Source organism: Teleopsis dalmanni, chromosome 1 (assembly GCF_002237135.1).
Source record: "Teleopsis dalmanni isolate 2A chromosome 1, ASM223713v2, whole genome shotgun sequence".
Taxonomy (NCBI): Eukaryota; Metazoa; Arthropoda; class Insecta; order Diptera; family Diopsidae; genus Teleopsis; species Teleopsis dalmanni.
In genome coordinates, this window is record NC_051846.1 from 19,564,517 (window position 1) to 19,583,420 (window position 18,904).

The following is an 18,904-nucleotide window of genomic DNA, read 5'->3' on the forward strand; positions in this document are numbered from 1 at the left end:
TAATTTATCAGTATTATTTCTTCCAGTTAACATTTGCTTTATGAATTAGAAGACGAAGAATTAAAGGGCACAATATAATATATCTATTGATATTATATATAATATATATGATATAATAATTCTCGCAAAAGGTTGATAGATTAAATTAATTTAATTTAAATGGCTTACATATAAACTTAAATCTAAAGCCAAATTAAACACATTATAGTGTAGCTATGGTGATTTAGTTTTGCTGATGGACTTCAGTCGTGTTCACTTAATAAAGGTGGTAGCTAAATGCAGAGCGTTGAGAAGTCAACTGCTTCATCCAATTGGTTGTCGTTATTATAAAGTGCTGTAGAAAAGTTTAAGACCACCTCAATATTTTCTAATAAACAAATTTTAAAAGCAAATAACGCGAAGTACATATGACTTCATTATGTGAAGTGTCTGCTGCGGTAGCTTAATCACTCACAGAATTGAGCAATCTCAGAACTCTATCTTTGATGTATTTTTCAAGACTTTAAATTCTTAAATATTAGTATCTAGCCATATTTTTATTATGCCATGATCCTCTTAATGTCCTCCTAAATGGAATACAATTAAGTGTTTTGATATAAATATAAATAAATATATATTATTTATAATTTTTTGATATAAATTTATATACATATGTTCATATATATATAAATTTATTTTTTTTTGTATTGTATGTATAATTTTCTCTGTCAATTCATAAAAATTGAATAAAGTGGATTCTGAGATATATCTTTCGTAATTACACATCTTCTTCTCTCATATTTGTATATAAAAAACGGATCGTAACGAAACTCACAAAAACTTTAAAAATCTCCTTTTGGCAAAAGCAATTGATTTATTTATGTATATTTCTCAATATAAAATCAGTTGAAAAATAAAATTAAAAAAAATAGTACTTATAATTAAATACTGCTAGAAATTATTAATTTTTATTTAAAGTTAAATACAAATCCTCTGCCATTTATAATGTCCATACTAAGCTAAAGGCGATTTTTATTGCAATTTTCATTTTAAAAATTTTGAGAAAAAATATTAATACTTTATTAAATTAAAAATATTTACCGCATAATAAAAAATAAATATTCGTTTTAGATTGTTATAAATTTATTTATTTAAAAAATAAATTTATTTATTTAAAAAAATTTAAAAATTAAAAATTTTTTATTTCGCTTAAAAACAAAAAATGTTAAAAATTAATATCTTAAAGTAATTTCACAAGCAAAGTATGAAGATAACATCATTTAAAAATCTGCAAGTAATTCAAACCATTTGGACCACCTTCAAGTGGCTCATAAAAAAGCTTTAAAAATAATGTATGGAAAACCACCATCGCAGCCGAATATAAAAATAAAATAAACAAGTGCAACTGCAACTGCAACTACAATTTCAACTGCGACATGAGAAAAAACATATAAATTATGGGAAAATTTTGTTGCACCAACAACTCACAACGGAAAAAATTTAGAAAAATAAAAATAAATATGAAACTTTAAAAAAATTGTCTAAACGACACACATTTCGTAGAGTTCAGAGTTAAAGTTTGGGACAATTGCCACAAATTTACACAATGACAAAAAGCAAAACCAATCCAAAAAAACTATCTGCATCTTTGCAAATAAATACAAATAATGCAGTCAAAGTGAAAAAAAATAGTTGCAGTTGCAGGCATCACGACTTGAGTTGAATGTTCACAAGTGCAACGGCTGCTGAATTGCTGCTTCTGCCGTTGGCACGTTGTGCAGTAAAATTGGTTGAACACGCTTTGGCTTAGTTACCTATATTAAGCGGTAAAATGTTACACAGACGCCAATGGCTGCATCGGCAACAGCAACAGCACCGGCATCAGCACCAGCATCAGCACCAGCAACATGGCATCAGCCAACATTGTTATTATGCAATTTTCACTTACTGTAAACTTTTGCCGTAAAATGTTACCAACAACAACAACAATGACAAAAACAGCAGCAGCAACAACAAGAACAACAACAGCAATGCGGGAGCATTAACAATGAGCAATAATAAAATTGTTATATTGCAAGCAAAATTGAAAACGAGCAGCATTTATTTAAACAAAAAACTGTGAAATCTTGTTAATTGCCATCAATGCTAACAGCAAATGAATACTTAAAATTAATGATCTATTAGCATATCCAACATTTGTTTGCATTCTAGGATTTTATACACGTAATTAATTATGAGGACTATAGATATCTGTGAGATAAACTTCTATAACATATTTATAGAACCACTCAACTTTAAGGTAGTCATGGTAATAAGGTAGGCAGATACATGTTAGAAAATGACGATAGTCGGATTATAGTCACTTTGAATCTCATAAGGAATATGATATAAATAATAGATAGATATAAATAAAATAGAAGAATACACAAATGTTCCTAACTACAGTGGAATGTATCGTTTAACTTTTATAAAAATATAAAAATGAGAGAATGTCGAACACAAATGTTACTAGCTACAGTGGAACGCATAATTTAATTATTTTATTAATTAAAAGGTTTGAGTAAGTATCCCCAATTAATTACAGTCTTTTTGACACCATATTCCTCGCAATTTTGAAGAAACTGTAGTTGTTTTTATACTAACCACGAACTTTAAGTATTTGGCCGACTGTTGTGTTGAAGTAATTATGTTGTAAGTTGAAGAACGGTGCACTCATATGTTTGAATAAGCTTGTAGGTACACTAACACAACAAAGATGGGGCAAAGGGCGCATCAGCCTCTCCACTCATTTAGATACTAATATTAAGAATTATTAAACAAAATAAAAATGTATGATATTCCTCCAATAAAGATTATCGACTTAAATACTCGTACATTGGTGACAGTGCATAGGAAAAGAAATCTTAACTGCTGCAGCAGTATATCAATAAACACCACTTCAGACGAATTTTACTACTGGGTTAGCACTCACTCTACAACTTCCCTTTTCCAAAATTTACTTTTGCCTAGGTGCATATAATAATCATATATATTTTCCACGTCGCCTGCAAATACGACATACTGAAATTTTGACCTGCTTTGTCTATTCTGAAATCTTGTCATTACATTGTCATGTGAAAACCGACATTTTTTAGATACTTCCTGCTTTACTTTCTTATTACTTTATCTATCCTGTGAACGAAATTGTTAATTTGAATATGAAGAACATTTTGTTCTTAGCATGGGTAAAGAAGTAACATTCCTTTTCTTTCTACATGTCAAAAGAAGTAATCAAAGGAATTCTTTCATCTATAACTGACAGGAATAAGAATTCAAAAAACCTCTTGTGTTCTACTTAAGAGGTATAGAATATCACCTCACCTCATCAGGGTACTTATTCTCTGCCATATTTGCATGACTAAAAAATCTCAACTATTTATTCCTGAACTTCATTGGATCAGATATTGACCACCAAAGACTGTGACTATCTATGAGGATATAGAAGTTTATTTCCTGCAGGTGTATGTTTAGTGAAGGAGGCACTTAGGGTAATAAATACTTTCACATAGAATATTGAAGTACAGTTGCAAAAGTTAATAGACATTAATTTGAAAAAGTTGGCAACAAGATAATTAATCTTTTAAGTCAGACATTATTTTCTGTTAAGAATTTTATGTCTGATGACAAGAAACCTGTTTCGAATATTAAACTATTTTCTTAATTTTTCTTTATCTCATCTGATAAAGAAATGAAGTGCTTCAAATAAAAAGTTTTAAAAATTGTGATGCGACTAAGGCAATTGATGAGTAAAAACGCCAGGACGTTTTACAGTTCTGCAAATTCTGTTGAAAAATACTGTCTATTTACTGACATCTTTCGATTCAGTATATGATTACACGAATAATGATACAAATTGACACTCTTAGTACCATTAAGAGTGTCTCTGCAAAACACTCTTAATGGTAAAAAATTGACCTACAGACGAGCAGCTTAAAATCACTTTATCAAACTGTCCGTCGATGAACCACAAAAGTTCGACGCCTATGGAATTATTAAGCTATGCGTCAATGACCAAAAATAATATAAACTTTATAAAAATTGATTTTTTATAAGGATTTTTTTTGTTAAAAAATGCACTAAAAGACGGTGGGTACTGTAATATCCAATAATAATAATAATAATAATAATACACAAATGACATGCTAAGAGAACTGAGAATAGACCCGGTTAAAAAATACATAAGGGATAGAGCTTTGAAACTATTCGCGAAAACTGAGAGGCCACCCTACTTAACATTTCTAATCTCAAAATAATCTCTAGCCGCACGGGGCGGTACGTAGATCCTAGATTAGTCATCGAATAATCATGAAGCTTTTGAGAAATACATTAATTAGTCAGTGAGAAGGATAGGACTCTGCAAAAACTCTTCCAACTATCAAAGAGTAAAAGTGCCTAGATGTACTAACTCGATAAAGACTCAATATAAACATGAACATGAACACAATAATAATATTATTTTCATATAACACTTTTGATGTATTGGTAATCAATGTACTTTAAATTTTTAATAATTAATACAATCATGTTAATGACTTAAATATTTAAAAATTTTATAAAAATTCTTTGAAATTAACGCTAAACTAAATTATGTAAAAATACACAGTCCATTGGAATTTCTCATTACGCGCTGTAACCGCCTTCAAGGTAGAACACTACTCTTTCATGTTTCTCATAATCAGAGTATCTAAAATCATAAATTATGATCTATGCGTTCTTGTCACGATTCTGACGTGTCAAGCATTTTAATTAAGAATCATTTGCATATCAAAGCGATACAATATACTTCAACTTGATTTTATTTTTCAATTAATTTTCGAATTCCAAATTACTCCAAATCGCTAATCCATTTCTTATGTTTCAATTCTCAATTGCATAAAATCAATTGTGGCAACGCATTGACAACATATTTGGCTTGAAGTTACTAGTTTTTATTCCCATGTTTCTAACAGAGTTTCGAGCTGCTCCACAAGCCACTAAACTAAACGACAATATCTGCCACAATGTAGCTCTAAGTTTAATTCACAGATACAAAATGTATTCGCTGCGGTGCTAGTTTGGTTCCAACTGTTTTCTGCTGCGTGACGCATAGGCTGACATTAATATTTGGACAGATTCTGACAATTGGAACGGATACCGTGTTACCATTCTAATTGCCCGAAAGAACAAAGAATTTAATTGAAAACTGCAACCGCCACATACTCGCTTGTGAATTGTGGGAATGTACCACAATCTGCGGGTTTAATTAAAGTTAAGAAGGTTAACTTGATATATATCGGCATGTTTTAATATAAAATAATAATTAATAAAATTATTTTTTTTGTAAATATGTACAAAATAAAATTACATATAACGTGATTAGTTATCGACTTTTAAAAAATTAAAACCACAAATTATTATTTCATACTAACCGCATACATTTTAAATTGACAGAATGCAATAAAGACTATTGGTTAGTGCACTTTAAGACCCAATAAAATAAATTTAATTTTATTTAATTTATTTAATATACGAAAATGGTATATTCAAAATTTGTCCAAAAATTGAAAATCTTTTAATTACTCATAAGATCATGACATTTGATCTTAAACTTACTGCTGACTGCCTACTCTGCAGTATCTGTATCTGAACGCGAAAATATTTCGATATTCAAATGTCGAGCTCGCATATTCAAGATTCGTAAAATTCGTTTAAAAACAAATTTGGAAGTAGGTCAGCTAACAAATTTTTCAATTAAATTTAACAAAATAAATGTCATTCAATACTAAATTTTATTATTATGTTGCTTTAATAGAAAAACAATAATTCGGTGTCAATAGTTTTTTCTTTTATTGGTCGAATACGTAGTGCAGTTTGACGTAAATTCGGGGACATGCAGATAATGTGTTGAATAATTAAGGTCAAACGAGAGATAATTGACAGTATAAGGTGTCAATTGTGCAAGTGCAATAAAATTTATTTCTAATTAAAAAACAAAACAACAAGAAAATTCCCAAAATAATTATTTATAATTTGTTGTCAGTCAATAAAATATACGCAGGGGGTTTCATAAGTCAGTGACTATTTCAATAAAACAAATTTTTTTCTCCAAATAAACATTTTATTTTTTTACATAATCACCTTTTAGCTCGATACATTTAGTCCAGCGTTTTTCTAATTTTCTTATTCCCTCCAAATAATAGGTTTTCTCAAAGCTCTCAAAATACGCGTTTGTTTCGGTAATGACTTCTTCATTCGACTCAAATCTCTTACCGCCCAGAATGGGGTAGCAGTTCGTAACCCAATAGTATATCAATTTTTACCAGTTATATGTGAATTTCAATTTAATATTTCATCAGTTATTGAAGATCAATCTCTGAAGATAGACTATAATTTACATCAAAGGGGACTCCCAAACATAAATAATATTCGGGTGAACTCCCGACTAGAGAAGACACAAACTCATAAAACTTCAAAGCCGGTTTTTTTTGTCGCCGCGTGACATTTATTTTCTTAATGTGTTATGTCTGTTTAATAAAAAAAACTAATATTATATATACATATTTGAATTCCGAAAATTATCTAAAAGCCCCTTCCAAAGTAAATTGTTGACTACAGTCCTCTTGTTGGCTTTGTAGCCATGGATCTGTTTTACCATTTCGTACAATACTCTTGTGAGACTCGAAAGCCACAGTGTGAGACTTAAACCCACTAAAATCACCTCTTTGGAATGCATTGAGGAAATTTCCACAGCCATGTGGAAACTTTATTCCAGTAATCAGGGGAGAGAGTTGAGAGTAGATAGACTGAATACCTAGTGAACTAGGTTCATCTAAGCCAGAGAGCAATGTCATGAATTAAGTAGAATGGGTGATATCAAAGGGGGTGGGGTTACACTAGTTAGAGGGGGACGACACTTTTTAAAATTATTTTATTATTTCTATATTATATATTATAATCCGGGGAAAACGATGAGGGTAGATATACATAATACCTAGTAATATCTAGTACCTAAGTAAGGGCATGAATTAAGTAGAATGGATGATATTGAAGGGGGTGGTTACAGGTAGTTAGCGGGGGACAACAGTCTTTGGAATTATTTTATTATTTATATATTCTTTCCCGAACAACCGGATTGGTGGAATCATTTTTTATTTCTTTTTACATTTAACTACTACTTGAAGTTTTATGACATATAATTAATATATAATAAAAATTGAGAAAATAAATGGTAATCCATAATTTTTGGAAATCTTTATAAATCGCATTCTTCAAAGACAAAATTGTTATTTACATTGTTTTACATTGTTTTTGCCTTTAAGTTGATGGTGCAATTTTCACAATTTTTCAAAAATAATATAAATTTTTATTGTGATTCCATAAAATATCACGTAATCAGCAATTTAACAACAATTTTGTACGCGAGCGCGTGCGCAACATTTTCATTAAAAACGGCGCTGCACGCACTTTACATTCCAACTCTGAGCAATTTTTGCACCAGACTAAATAAACTATTTGGCTGCTATGTAATTTCATAATTTATGCCTTATGTTGAGCAAACTCAGTTTAATAGAATATGGAAATTTATTAATGGAAGGCGCTGTCGAAGCAGAAGACATTGCCACGATTTACCTATTTAAGCTATCCTAAACCATATATTTAACTTTTCATTGCAAAAATTAGTTATTTACCATATATGCAATATATTCTCGAATAAAGTGTAGTGTACAATGCACAACTTAAATGACCTACAGCAAATCTATATTTATGCCCGGCATTACTTACTTTGTTATTATTTTCGCTACGATTCAAAGTATGGAACGCACTTTATCATAAATCTCAGAAACGGCAGCGATTGCAACATTTGCGCTTTGGGACATAATAATTGTAACAGCTGAGATTGTTGCCTTATTGTTTGTTTGGTTGTTTGGTTGTTAGTTTGTTTGGGTTGTTTTTGGGTCTTGTTATTTCTGCTGCAGTGGTGCTGCTGCAGACACACAAAATGCAGCTGTCAAGCCAAAAGCCCAACTAGATCTGGATTTGTTGTCAATTAAAACGTTACACTGCTAACCTAATTTCGCTTAAATTGGAATTTTTATCATTTTACCCACATCCACATTCGACTTAACATCCAAGCTACAAAGTGGTCACTTGGTCAGCAGTAGCAATAATAGCAACTCACACAGCACTTGGAATTCATGTAACCAGCACAACTTTTTATAACACTTTTCCAGCAACAGCAACAGCAACAGCAACAGCAACATTTTCCATAAGTATCTGTTGCTGTTACCGTTGTTGTTGTTGTGCTGTTGTTGCAGTTGTTGCTGTTGTTGCTCATGTAGGCACATTTCATATGAAAATTGTGCGAATGCCAATAGTAAAGTCACTGATCCACTTTGAAGTTATGCTTCACTTTTGCTACACTTTTATTCAATCAAAAACTAATTGAAAAATAAAAGTTAAAATAGTTTTACTGACACTAAAATCCTCACATATTAAGTGCTTTAACGAAAATTACATGCATAAATAATTTTAATATTCACGTAGATTACACATATGATTTTATGAAGCATTGTGACGAGTTTCTTTTAATTTAAATTAAACACTTTACACAAATATTAAAACAGTTAATTAATACGTTAAGCTTCTAATTAAAGATAATCAATTATACTTATATAAATTAAAAAGCTGAACGCAAACACAAACAGATACTTCAAACAGATATAATAAAATATTTTAAAGCACAAGGAACGCCATAGATCAGCAGTCATAATCTTTATGTCAACACCAGAGATTTATAAACACTCATTCATTAATTATATATATTTAATCAGTACGTACCTGAACGCAGTACAGGCTGATATACCATTTGTGTCAATATCCAAAATTTTTACGTATACATGGGTGTATGGGTGTTTGGACTCAAAAACTTATACATATATATATATATGTACATCCAATACACCCAGATGGTTATATATTAAAACTCCTACATGAAACAATTTAAAATTACATATATTTTAACTACACATCTGAATCCAGTATTCACCTGTATGTGTACATACAAAAATTCATATATATTCAAATAGTCTCTCTCCCATAAATTCAATTAAAAATTACTCTAACAACAGTACTTTAATAAAGAATAACAGCACTCTTATTAGATACGTACCATTAAGGCTTAAAACCACAGTGGTTTACAAACCCAAGATAATGCGCCGAAAAACACCCAATTGGAAATTCGAATGAATTTCCGCCGGTACCAATGAAGTTATGTGTTTCGAACATAACTTCTTCCTTGGAAAGAAGCGACGCCCACACAACCTCTGCTGATCTTTGGTAATAAATACGTAAAACCACACTGAATGATGATAAATAAATACCAATCATTCTTCACGCGTAAGTTCAGGTATTAATCACACACACTATAACACGGTCAACCTCAGTTGATCTGCACAGTCGAAGCTGTGGGTACCTGACTCCCGTAGTACCAGATTCTCACCTCCGCTTCACTGTCGCAAGTGCCATGTCACTTACTACCATACACACAAATTAAACTCATGTCGATCCCCAATCATACTGGCATCATTGGGAATAAGCTTATAAAATGACCAATGATGTAGGCCGAGAACCATTATTTAACATTATAACTCAAGAAAAATAGAACATTTTATAACTCAAGAAGAATAGAACATTTGCAACCTTACTTCTTTCCTTTTTAAAAAATTCTGACATCAACTCTACTCCTCCAAACTACACCTATTACTACAAAATAAATCCATACAGTATCAAGCCCCTTTACGCATCCATCTGCCTGCACATTAATTAATTAAAAGCCTTCTCTTGTCTATCTGATCTATATCAATACTGTCACTTTAATCCTTCATTTATCTTCGATATTTAATTTAAGAGAGCTTCGGCTTCACTGTAAAAACTCCTTTCGTACTTTTTTCGCAACCGCTATTGAGAATTTTTTTAATAAATAATTAAATACTTTATTCTATCAGTAGGCACCTTGACGTGTACATACAAAATAGCCTTAGAAATAGCGGTAGATCACATTCTTATTTTCAGTAGAGGAAACAAGGTTCCAACGATATGAAAGTACACATTACAATCCATTGGCGACAGTAAGCCGCTGATCGGGAGGAGGCTACTGACCAATATCGGCTCACGTTTGTAATGGTCAACTAAGTAAGTAAATTAGTACCATCTAGAACTCAGAATATGTGTATTGGAAAATGAAGAATACATCTAGTTACTCTGGTTTTGACGCAAAGGTTGAGAATCACAAACATCTGAAATTTGGAAATCAAGACCAATCATCATTGATATTGACAAACACTGCTAAGAAAACATTATTAAATTAATAGTTTATATAGGTCAGAATTGTTTTCTTTATAAAGTTATTCGAAGATGAATATTTTCTTAGTTGGTCAGCAACAGTATTATAGTACTATCGAGTTTGTCTTTATAAAAAAGAAGTATATATAGTTACTTTATTACTATTAATTAAAATTCATTATTTTATTATTTTTATGTTAATATATTAATTTACTATAGCTAAGTAATTATGTATGTATGTATTTATTTATATAAAGTAATTACTTTTACTTTCGCATAACACTTAATATAAACTAATTTATTTAAGATCACAAACTAAAAATATTATTAAATTCATACAATATATACGAGTATGTATACTATTTCATTTGCTTAATAATACTCATCACTATTACTTTCTTCATAACTCGCTGCCTCTTTTTCCGCATCTTCGTATGATTCTTCATCACTGTCATAATCATCACCTTTTTCTTTCTTTTCATGTTTTTCATTGTTTTCAGTATTTTCCTCATCCTCATCATTACCGCCATCATTATCATCATCTTCATTAGCATCGTTATTATCATCATTAGTTACTGCATCACTTTCTATATTATTTTCCGTCTGATCTTCATGCACCTCATAATCTTTTTTGGCTTCCTGATTGTTTTCAGTTGCGTCTTCGTTATAATCAAAACCGCCATTCTCATTGACATACTCTTCATCATAGCTGGGCTGTTGTTCATCGTGTTTCACATATATATTTCCGTTGTCCTGCGAACCAGTATTGTAACCATGAATTATTGGACTACCTCCATCTTTTGTAACTGACGCTTGAAAACCGTTGACATTGTCCGCTGTGTATTTTACCACACGCAATGTTCCGTCAGGGTCAACCACGCTGAGTTGGTTTTCGTTAATATGTTTGATATGCGCAGTAGGCGCCGCGTAATAATTTTCAGCCAAGTGGTTAAATTAAAATAAATTTAAAAAAAAACAAATTAAAATAAGAAAAATTATATGTATATAAATAAAAATATTTTTCAGTTTTAAATTTAAGATTAATTTGAATTAATCACCAGTTTAAACGAGTTACAGCGCTGTGACAAAATTTTTTTCTACACAGTTCTAATAGAAATATGTAATAAAATTATGTCTTTATAGTGAACTACAACACAACATTGTTGTTCTTGTAAGTTTATTGCATTTTTGCACATAGATTTTGCATTTGAATTCTAAATAATCTCATTTTCTTACAGCTACATTGCAGCTACACTTTTTTGAGGCTATATAATATTCGTATAGTAAACCAATGTATATCCGCAACAGAAAGTTTAGCTGGAATGGTCACAACTTACGAAAACCGTTTAGTGAAATTTGTTTTCAACCCCTTACGTATAATCCGGAAGGCAGTAGAAGAAGTAGAAGACCTAAGATCACCGGCGCATATCAACACTAAACGAAATTAACAGCCCATCCACACACGTTGGCAGATCATACATCAAAATTTTTAAGCTCACAGAAGTGGCAGTAAGTAGGCAAAGGTGGAGGCAATTTGTATATAGCTTATGCCCAGTATAGAGTCAGCTTGGAATCATGTGACGCCAAACAAAGCTTAATAATAAACCATATAAAAAATAGTGGACTGTCAGCCTGGATACTTTATAAGTTTTTATAAGAAACTTTATTAAAAAAATCGAAAAACAGTCATTTTACATATAATCCGATAAACAAATAGAAGGGATAGGCACCCAAACAAACAGATATCGTTAAATGAACTCTTCTAGTGTAGAGAAGAGTAGAGTATATTTTTATTATATTTATTTATTATATATTATAGTATATTTATATCAGTATATTTTTATTAAATTAATATTTTGAATGTTAATAAAACTTTATTTTCTGCACCTGCCCTATCTAGAGTTTAGTTCTAGAGACTAGATAACCAATTTTATGAAATTGTATGCTCTGTCAATCTGGATTCTGATTAAATTCTTGTGCGAAATTTCATTACTTAAGCCTTTAAAACAGATACTTTACATATAGCCCATTAACAGATAAATCAATAAAACTTGCTAAATTAATTCATTTTTTGATATTGATTGAAAGTATAAATTACAAAAATTTAATGTACAAAATCCAACATATTCCTCATCAACTCATCAACAACTAATGAAACAATATTGTACTAGAAAATAATCGATTTTAAAAAAATATGACTTAAAATGCTGAAAAATATTTTAGTGTTATGTTGAGCTTTTTCCGAAGTAGTACTTCTGAGCACTTTTACTCTTTGATAGCTAAGGGGTTTCTGCAGAATCCCACCCATCTCACTGACTAATTTGTGTATTCCTCATAAGCTTCATGATTATTCAATGACTGATCTAAGATCTGCGTACCGCCCCGTGCAGTTAGTGATTACTCTGAAATTAGATAGTACTAAGTAGCGCAGCGTATCGGTTTTCGCAAATAGCTTCAGGGCTCTGTGCCTTATGTATTTTTTGACCGGATCTATTCTAAGGTCTCTTAGTCTGTCATTCGTGCGGATGTACCATGGCACTTTGAAGAGTCTTCGGAGAGCCTGACTTTGAGCAACTTGTAACTTCTAGATAGTAGAGTCGGCAGCTGTAGATCAGCTTTCTGTTCTTCGCGCTAAGGTTGTTGTGTTTGAAAAATGGTTGTAGGCATTGCAGTATATTTGCGCAACTACTTCTTTTGACTTGTATGTGATTGTGCCAAGTGAACCGCTTATCAAACGTGATGCCTAGGTATTTAATGCAAAAAAAGTGCTTAAAGCGCTTAGGTATACTACTAAAGACAATTTACCATATGTTATCTTTTTATAACAACATTTAAACTTACTACAGTGGAAACTCTTTAAACAAACACTCCTCTAAATAAACAATCCTGTTAGGTGTATAATTTTTTTCCAAAGAAATTTTTTATTATTATTATTTGGTACAACTTTTAACTTTGAATGGGACACCTCTCTTAAGCCGACAAAAAATGGTAAGGGATAAAAGAATATTCTCTATAATTGTTTATATATTTATAAAACTATTTTGATTTTTTTTTTAATTTTCAATTTAGCACTACTTTAATATGCCAAAAATATAAAAAAAAATTACTTGAATGCTGAAATTGATTGCTTTTATCTTATAAACATAAATTTTCGATCAACCAAATTTCCACTTAAAATCCATAGTCGATCATATTAGCTTTCTATAATCGTTCAAAGCAATTATGTATAATCTTTAATATGCCTCATAAGTTATCTTCGCACCTTTCAACTAAATTATGAATACCTATTAATAATACAGCTTAAACTTACTAACTACTTACTTACCTATAAACCCCTTTAACTTCATCTCCGTTACGTGTCTCCTTACGATTCTGCAACAAATAATTTTGTGCATCTTCAACGCCATAGGCAAATTCATACTCTGGTTTGGCAATATAATCGATGCTATGACCACCATTTAGCGCATCGTGTACAAACACCTTCTGCTCGGGACCACTAACAGGTCCGTAAAATCGTGAATAGGAGTAACCCAACGCATGGCTAAATAGCATTGTTGGCGCTGGTATGCCACTAATGATAAGTACTGCCAGCAATAACCACGCAGGCGAGTATGTTTTGATGCATTTCAATGGAATCACTCGTCTGCTTTGTACAAAACTACAGGCAATCAAATCGCTGACAGCTCCATGTTTATGAGTTTGCATAGTTATGGCAAATTTGTTTAATTTAAAAAATAAAAAGAAAATATTTCAGCTTTTCTAAATAATTTTACTTGTTGACAATTTTAGCGAAATTGTTTTATGACTTGAAATGATTGCGCGAACTAAGCTTGATTGGTCACACTTCTTGTTTATTTATAAGATATGATGAGCTTAAGGAAATTGACACGATTGCAGCAAAATATATTGCAAACAATTCAAATTTGTTGTTGTTTTTGTTTTTTTAATTCATGTAAAAATTTTCCACTTCAGTAAAAGCAAATCATCTGCAGATGCAAATTTTGTTATGCTTCAATTGTCAAGTAACCACAGAGAAAGACACTTCTTCTGCTAACCTAGCAGTGACATAATTATAAACTCATCTACTCAACGGGTATACCACAAATATTGTACAGTTTTCCATATAAGACGAATATTTCATATAATCTTGATACTAATTTTTAATTGAAATAATCTTAGAAGAACTTAGATTTAGTGTACCTATTCAAACTAGTGGCGACAATATCGGGATCGTGAGCATGAGTATCTATAAAAGATACCTTTTTTTTCCTTTTTTGTCTGACGAAATGTAAAGCAATCAAAAGCCCAGTCATTGTGAGATTTCAACCCACTAAAATTACCCGACTCTCTCAGTATCACCGATTTGATATTTCGTCAAGAAACCGTCCGTCCAGAGCACGAAGCTCAAACGTCAGTTATTTGGCGTCATTTCAATTAACTACATTTTTCAGACTGTATATTTGTAATCGTCATCGTTGCAAGTGTATCACTGCAGCTGTTCTTCTTTTCTCTTCGTAAAGTCGTAGCGCCGCATAATTTGAATTGCGAATGTTTTTATTATATTCTATTTAGAGCTGCTTGAACACATTTCAACTACAACGCTGCTAGGAGATGGTGATCCTCTAGAGCCCCCATGAGAAGTTCCCGTTCTTCATTAAACCGGTCGCAGCGAAAGGCTGCATGTTCTGCGCTTTCTGCGACGTTGTGGGAGTTTGGGTAGTAGAGACAATCTACCAGGTGAAAACTGAAAAAATATTCTAAATAGTCTACGTCGCCGCTTAATATTTGAGTTAAATTGTAGTCGATTGATACTAGAATCTAACTCAAGATACTGAGTATCTATAAGAGATATTGAGTATCTATAATAGATACTGAGTATCTGTAATATCTATAATCACATTAAAGATACTGTGTATTTATAATAGATACTGAGTATCTATTATCTATAATAGATACTGAGTATCTATAATAGATACTGAGTACCTATAATAGATACTGAGTACCTATAATAGTAATAAATAATAGATACTCAGTATCTATAATATATAATATATAATATATAATATATAATATATAATATATAATATATAATATATAATATAATATATAATATAATAAATATATAATATAATATATAATATAATATAATATATAATATAATATAATATATAATATAATATAATATATAATATAATATAATATAATATAATATATAATATAATATATAATATAAATATTCGATTGATACTAGAATCTAACTCAAGATACTGAGTATCTATAAGAGATATTGAGTACTTATAATAGATACTGAGTTCTGTAATATCTATAATCACATTAAAGTACTGTGTATTTATAATAGATACTGAGTATCTATTATCTATAATAGATACTGAGATCTATAATAGTACTGATACCTAAATACAGATACGAGTACCTATAATATAATATATAATATTATAATAATATATAATATAATATATAATATTATAATAATATATAATATAATATATAATATTATAATAATATATAATATAATATATAATATTATAATAATATATAATATAATATATAATATTATAATAATATATAATATAATATATAATATTATAATAATATATAATATAATATATAATATTATAATAATATATAATATAATATATAATATTATAATAATATATAATATAATATATAATATTATAATAATATATAATATAATATATAATATTATAATAATATATAATATAATATATAATATTATAATAATATATAATATAATATATAATATTATAATAATAGATAACATTATATTATTATAATAATAGATAACATATATTATATATAATATATAATATATAATATATAATATATAATATATAATATATAATAATATATAATATATAATAGATACTGAGTATCTATAATAAATACTGAGTATTTATAAAAGATACTGAATACCTATAATCGATACTGAGCATATAAAATAAATAATAGATACTGAGTATCTATAATAGATACAGATTATCTTTAATAAATACTGAATATCTATAATGTATAATAGATACTAAGTATCTATAATGCATAATAGATACTAAGCATCTATAATAGATACAGTATATAGATACTAAGTATCTATAATAGAAATATTCAATTGTTATTTCTTTTCTTTGTCTCTACAAATTCTACAGCACTCACACAATGGACAGCTTAGCCTGAGATAATGTCTACCATAGTTAATGACCAGTTATATGAATCCCAATCTAACATATATCTTACTAAAACTAAACTAAGCAATTCTCTTAATTTCCGTTTATCAGATTTCAGATACGCTAATCTAGAAGTTAAGGTAGTGTCTTCGTTGATGAACATAATTTTCATAAATAATCCACAGTTATGTATACTAATATCGCTTCCCGCTGACCCCAAGGGAAGATCAGTATCCTGTCTAACTAACTTATTGGCCACACAATTTCGTACACTCTCATTGTGCCTGAAATCAACACCAGTTGATAACATTAAGAATAATATCAGTACTGACATTCCAGAACAATCTTAATTTTTGTTCTTTGTCTTTAATTTTAATCTTGAAAAAATCTGCGTTTGTCCACCCACGCTAAAGAAGAACAAATTGAAATTTTTATGCTTTATAATTAGATACCAGTTCTCTTATTTCAAAGACGAGATAGAAGCGCTTTAGCAATTCTTATATTGAATGTCTTTCGTGTTCACAAAATTTATGCATTTAGTAGAAAATATTCTCAAAAGCTTTTGAATATAAAAACTAAAATGAATTGTTTAAGCTTGAAACAAAGAATATATCTGTGGTTAAACCTTAACTTTAAATCAAAACCTAGTAAAGATGCGTTTTTCCACAATTACAATTTTTTCCACATCATTTTGTGCATCGTTAACTTCATCATTAAATCAGTAAAATCAGTGAAATCACTAAAATTACCAAAATCAGCAAAATCACCAAACAAACTTTGCCAGCTCTGCCATAGCATTACCAAGTCATATTAAAACTTGTAAGCCAAAAAGATCAAATGCTGTTAGACTTATTTTGGCCAAATACTAAAGTCGTTAATATGCACTACCAAGTGGCAATCCACCGTATACCAATGGCAAGTGGCAGATTGTAACAACGAACTTGTTGTAGGAACACTGCACTTAAGTCAGTCCATGCAAGTGTGTCTGCGTTTGTTGTTTTGACCTTTAGCGGGGTCTTTCATGTGCAGTTTTTTGGGAGGGTCGAGCTTACGTAGCCAAACACATCAACTTGTACCTACAGATTTGCTGTTTTCGATCGCGGATTATTTCAAAATATTTTCTATATCAAACACATTGTGCGAATATATTTTCCTTACCAGCCATAAATTATAGGTAAAGCGAAACACTGATTGTTGAGAAAAATATTAATTTTATATTACACATAAATCATACTAAATACTAAATACCTCAATTGAAGAATTACACATTTGACTATAAATAATTCTGAGTAGTTGACAGTAATGCCGTATGGAATTAAAAGATTACCTTGACTAACGGCATCGAATTTAGGAACATACTAATTTCTATCGAATAAAAGATACTTAAAGCGATTAAAACTTAACTGATACTTATATGTTTATATATGAATAAAAAAAATAAAATAATAATAGTTACTACAAGTGATAAATAGCAGTTGAGGTTAATTTTCATTAAAATTATTAACACCAAATATTTTGGCAATGTCCTTGACTGCATTATAAAAAGTAGGCAGCCGTTTATAACACCTCTGATTACTCATTATATTATTATATTATGCATATATCATATTATACATATATCAAAATATTAACACCAATTATTGTTGAAAAAACTATTAACTAATATAATTATATTCTGCTTGTATTTAATATAATTTTACTTTGTTTGTTATTATAAATTGTTAATTTTTTATTTACATATGTAATTATAACCTTCTGCTCAAAAAGTACTCGGATTTTGTAAATAAAACACACAAATTTAAATTTTATTCCAAATTTATTTTATCTCCTTCAAAATATGCTCCTTCTGAAGCGATACACATATGCCAACCCTTAACCCAATCTTCCATACACTTTTCGTAGCCCCGTGCAGGAATGGCTTTTAGTTCCTTCAGCGAATTCTCTTTTACCGATTCAATCGACTCAAAATGCTTACCACGAAGGGGCAATTTGAGTTTCGGGAACAGGAAAAAGTGGCACGGCGCCAGATCTGGTGAATATGGTGCCTGAGCGATGACAGTGGTGCCTAAGCGATGACAGTGGTGCCTAAGCGATGACAGTGGTACCGTATTTGGTCAAAAATCGCGTGCAAAAATTTTCCATAGTAAAAATCGATAAATGCACTTGAGGTAATCTCACATTAACAGCTGCTGTAAACAAACTAATTGACAGATAGCGCTCAAATTTGTACCATATGTCAAGAAAGGGTGTACCAACATAACAAAAAAAACTTTTTGAAAAAGGTCTATTACTTAAGGAGTAGTTAACAAACAACAAAATCCGGATACTTTTTGAGCGGAAGCTATTTGTTCATAAAACTCTTT

At 30.1% G+C, this 18,904-nt stretch overlaps 1 protein-coding gene across 1 annotated transcript; it reads right to left on the reverse strand.

The window, feature by feature from the left end:
* Nucleotides 1-10,710: 10,710 nt before the first annotated feature.
* On the reverse strand, nt 10,711-14,043 carry LOC119677803 (protein PFC0760c-like). The gene is made up of 2 exons (XM_038089329.1): nt 13,664-14,043; nt 10,711-11,218 (listed from the first exon to the last, which is right to left on the reverse strand). Exons 1-2 carry the CDS (start codon nt 14,041-14,043, stop codon nt 10,711-10,713), a joined length of 888 nt encoding a protein of 295 aa, XP_037945257.1.
* Between the last annotated feature and the right edge of the window lie 4,861 nt (nt 14,044-18,904).

What these genes read in the sequence shown, in the direction of transcription:
- LOC119677803 (XM_038089329.1), bottom strand. Translation starts at nt 14,043, where the DNA reads ATGCAAACTCATAAACATGGAGCTGTCAGCGATTTGATTGCCTGTAGT. An exon ending in GAAGTTAAAGGGGTTTATAG is followed by an intron (nt 11,219 to 13,663) that starts GTAAGTAAGTAG and finishes AAACCAACTCAG; the next exon opens with CGTGGTTGACCCTGACGGAA.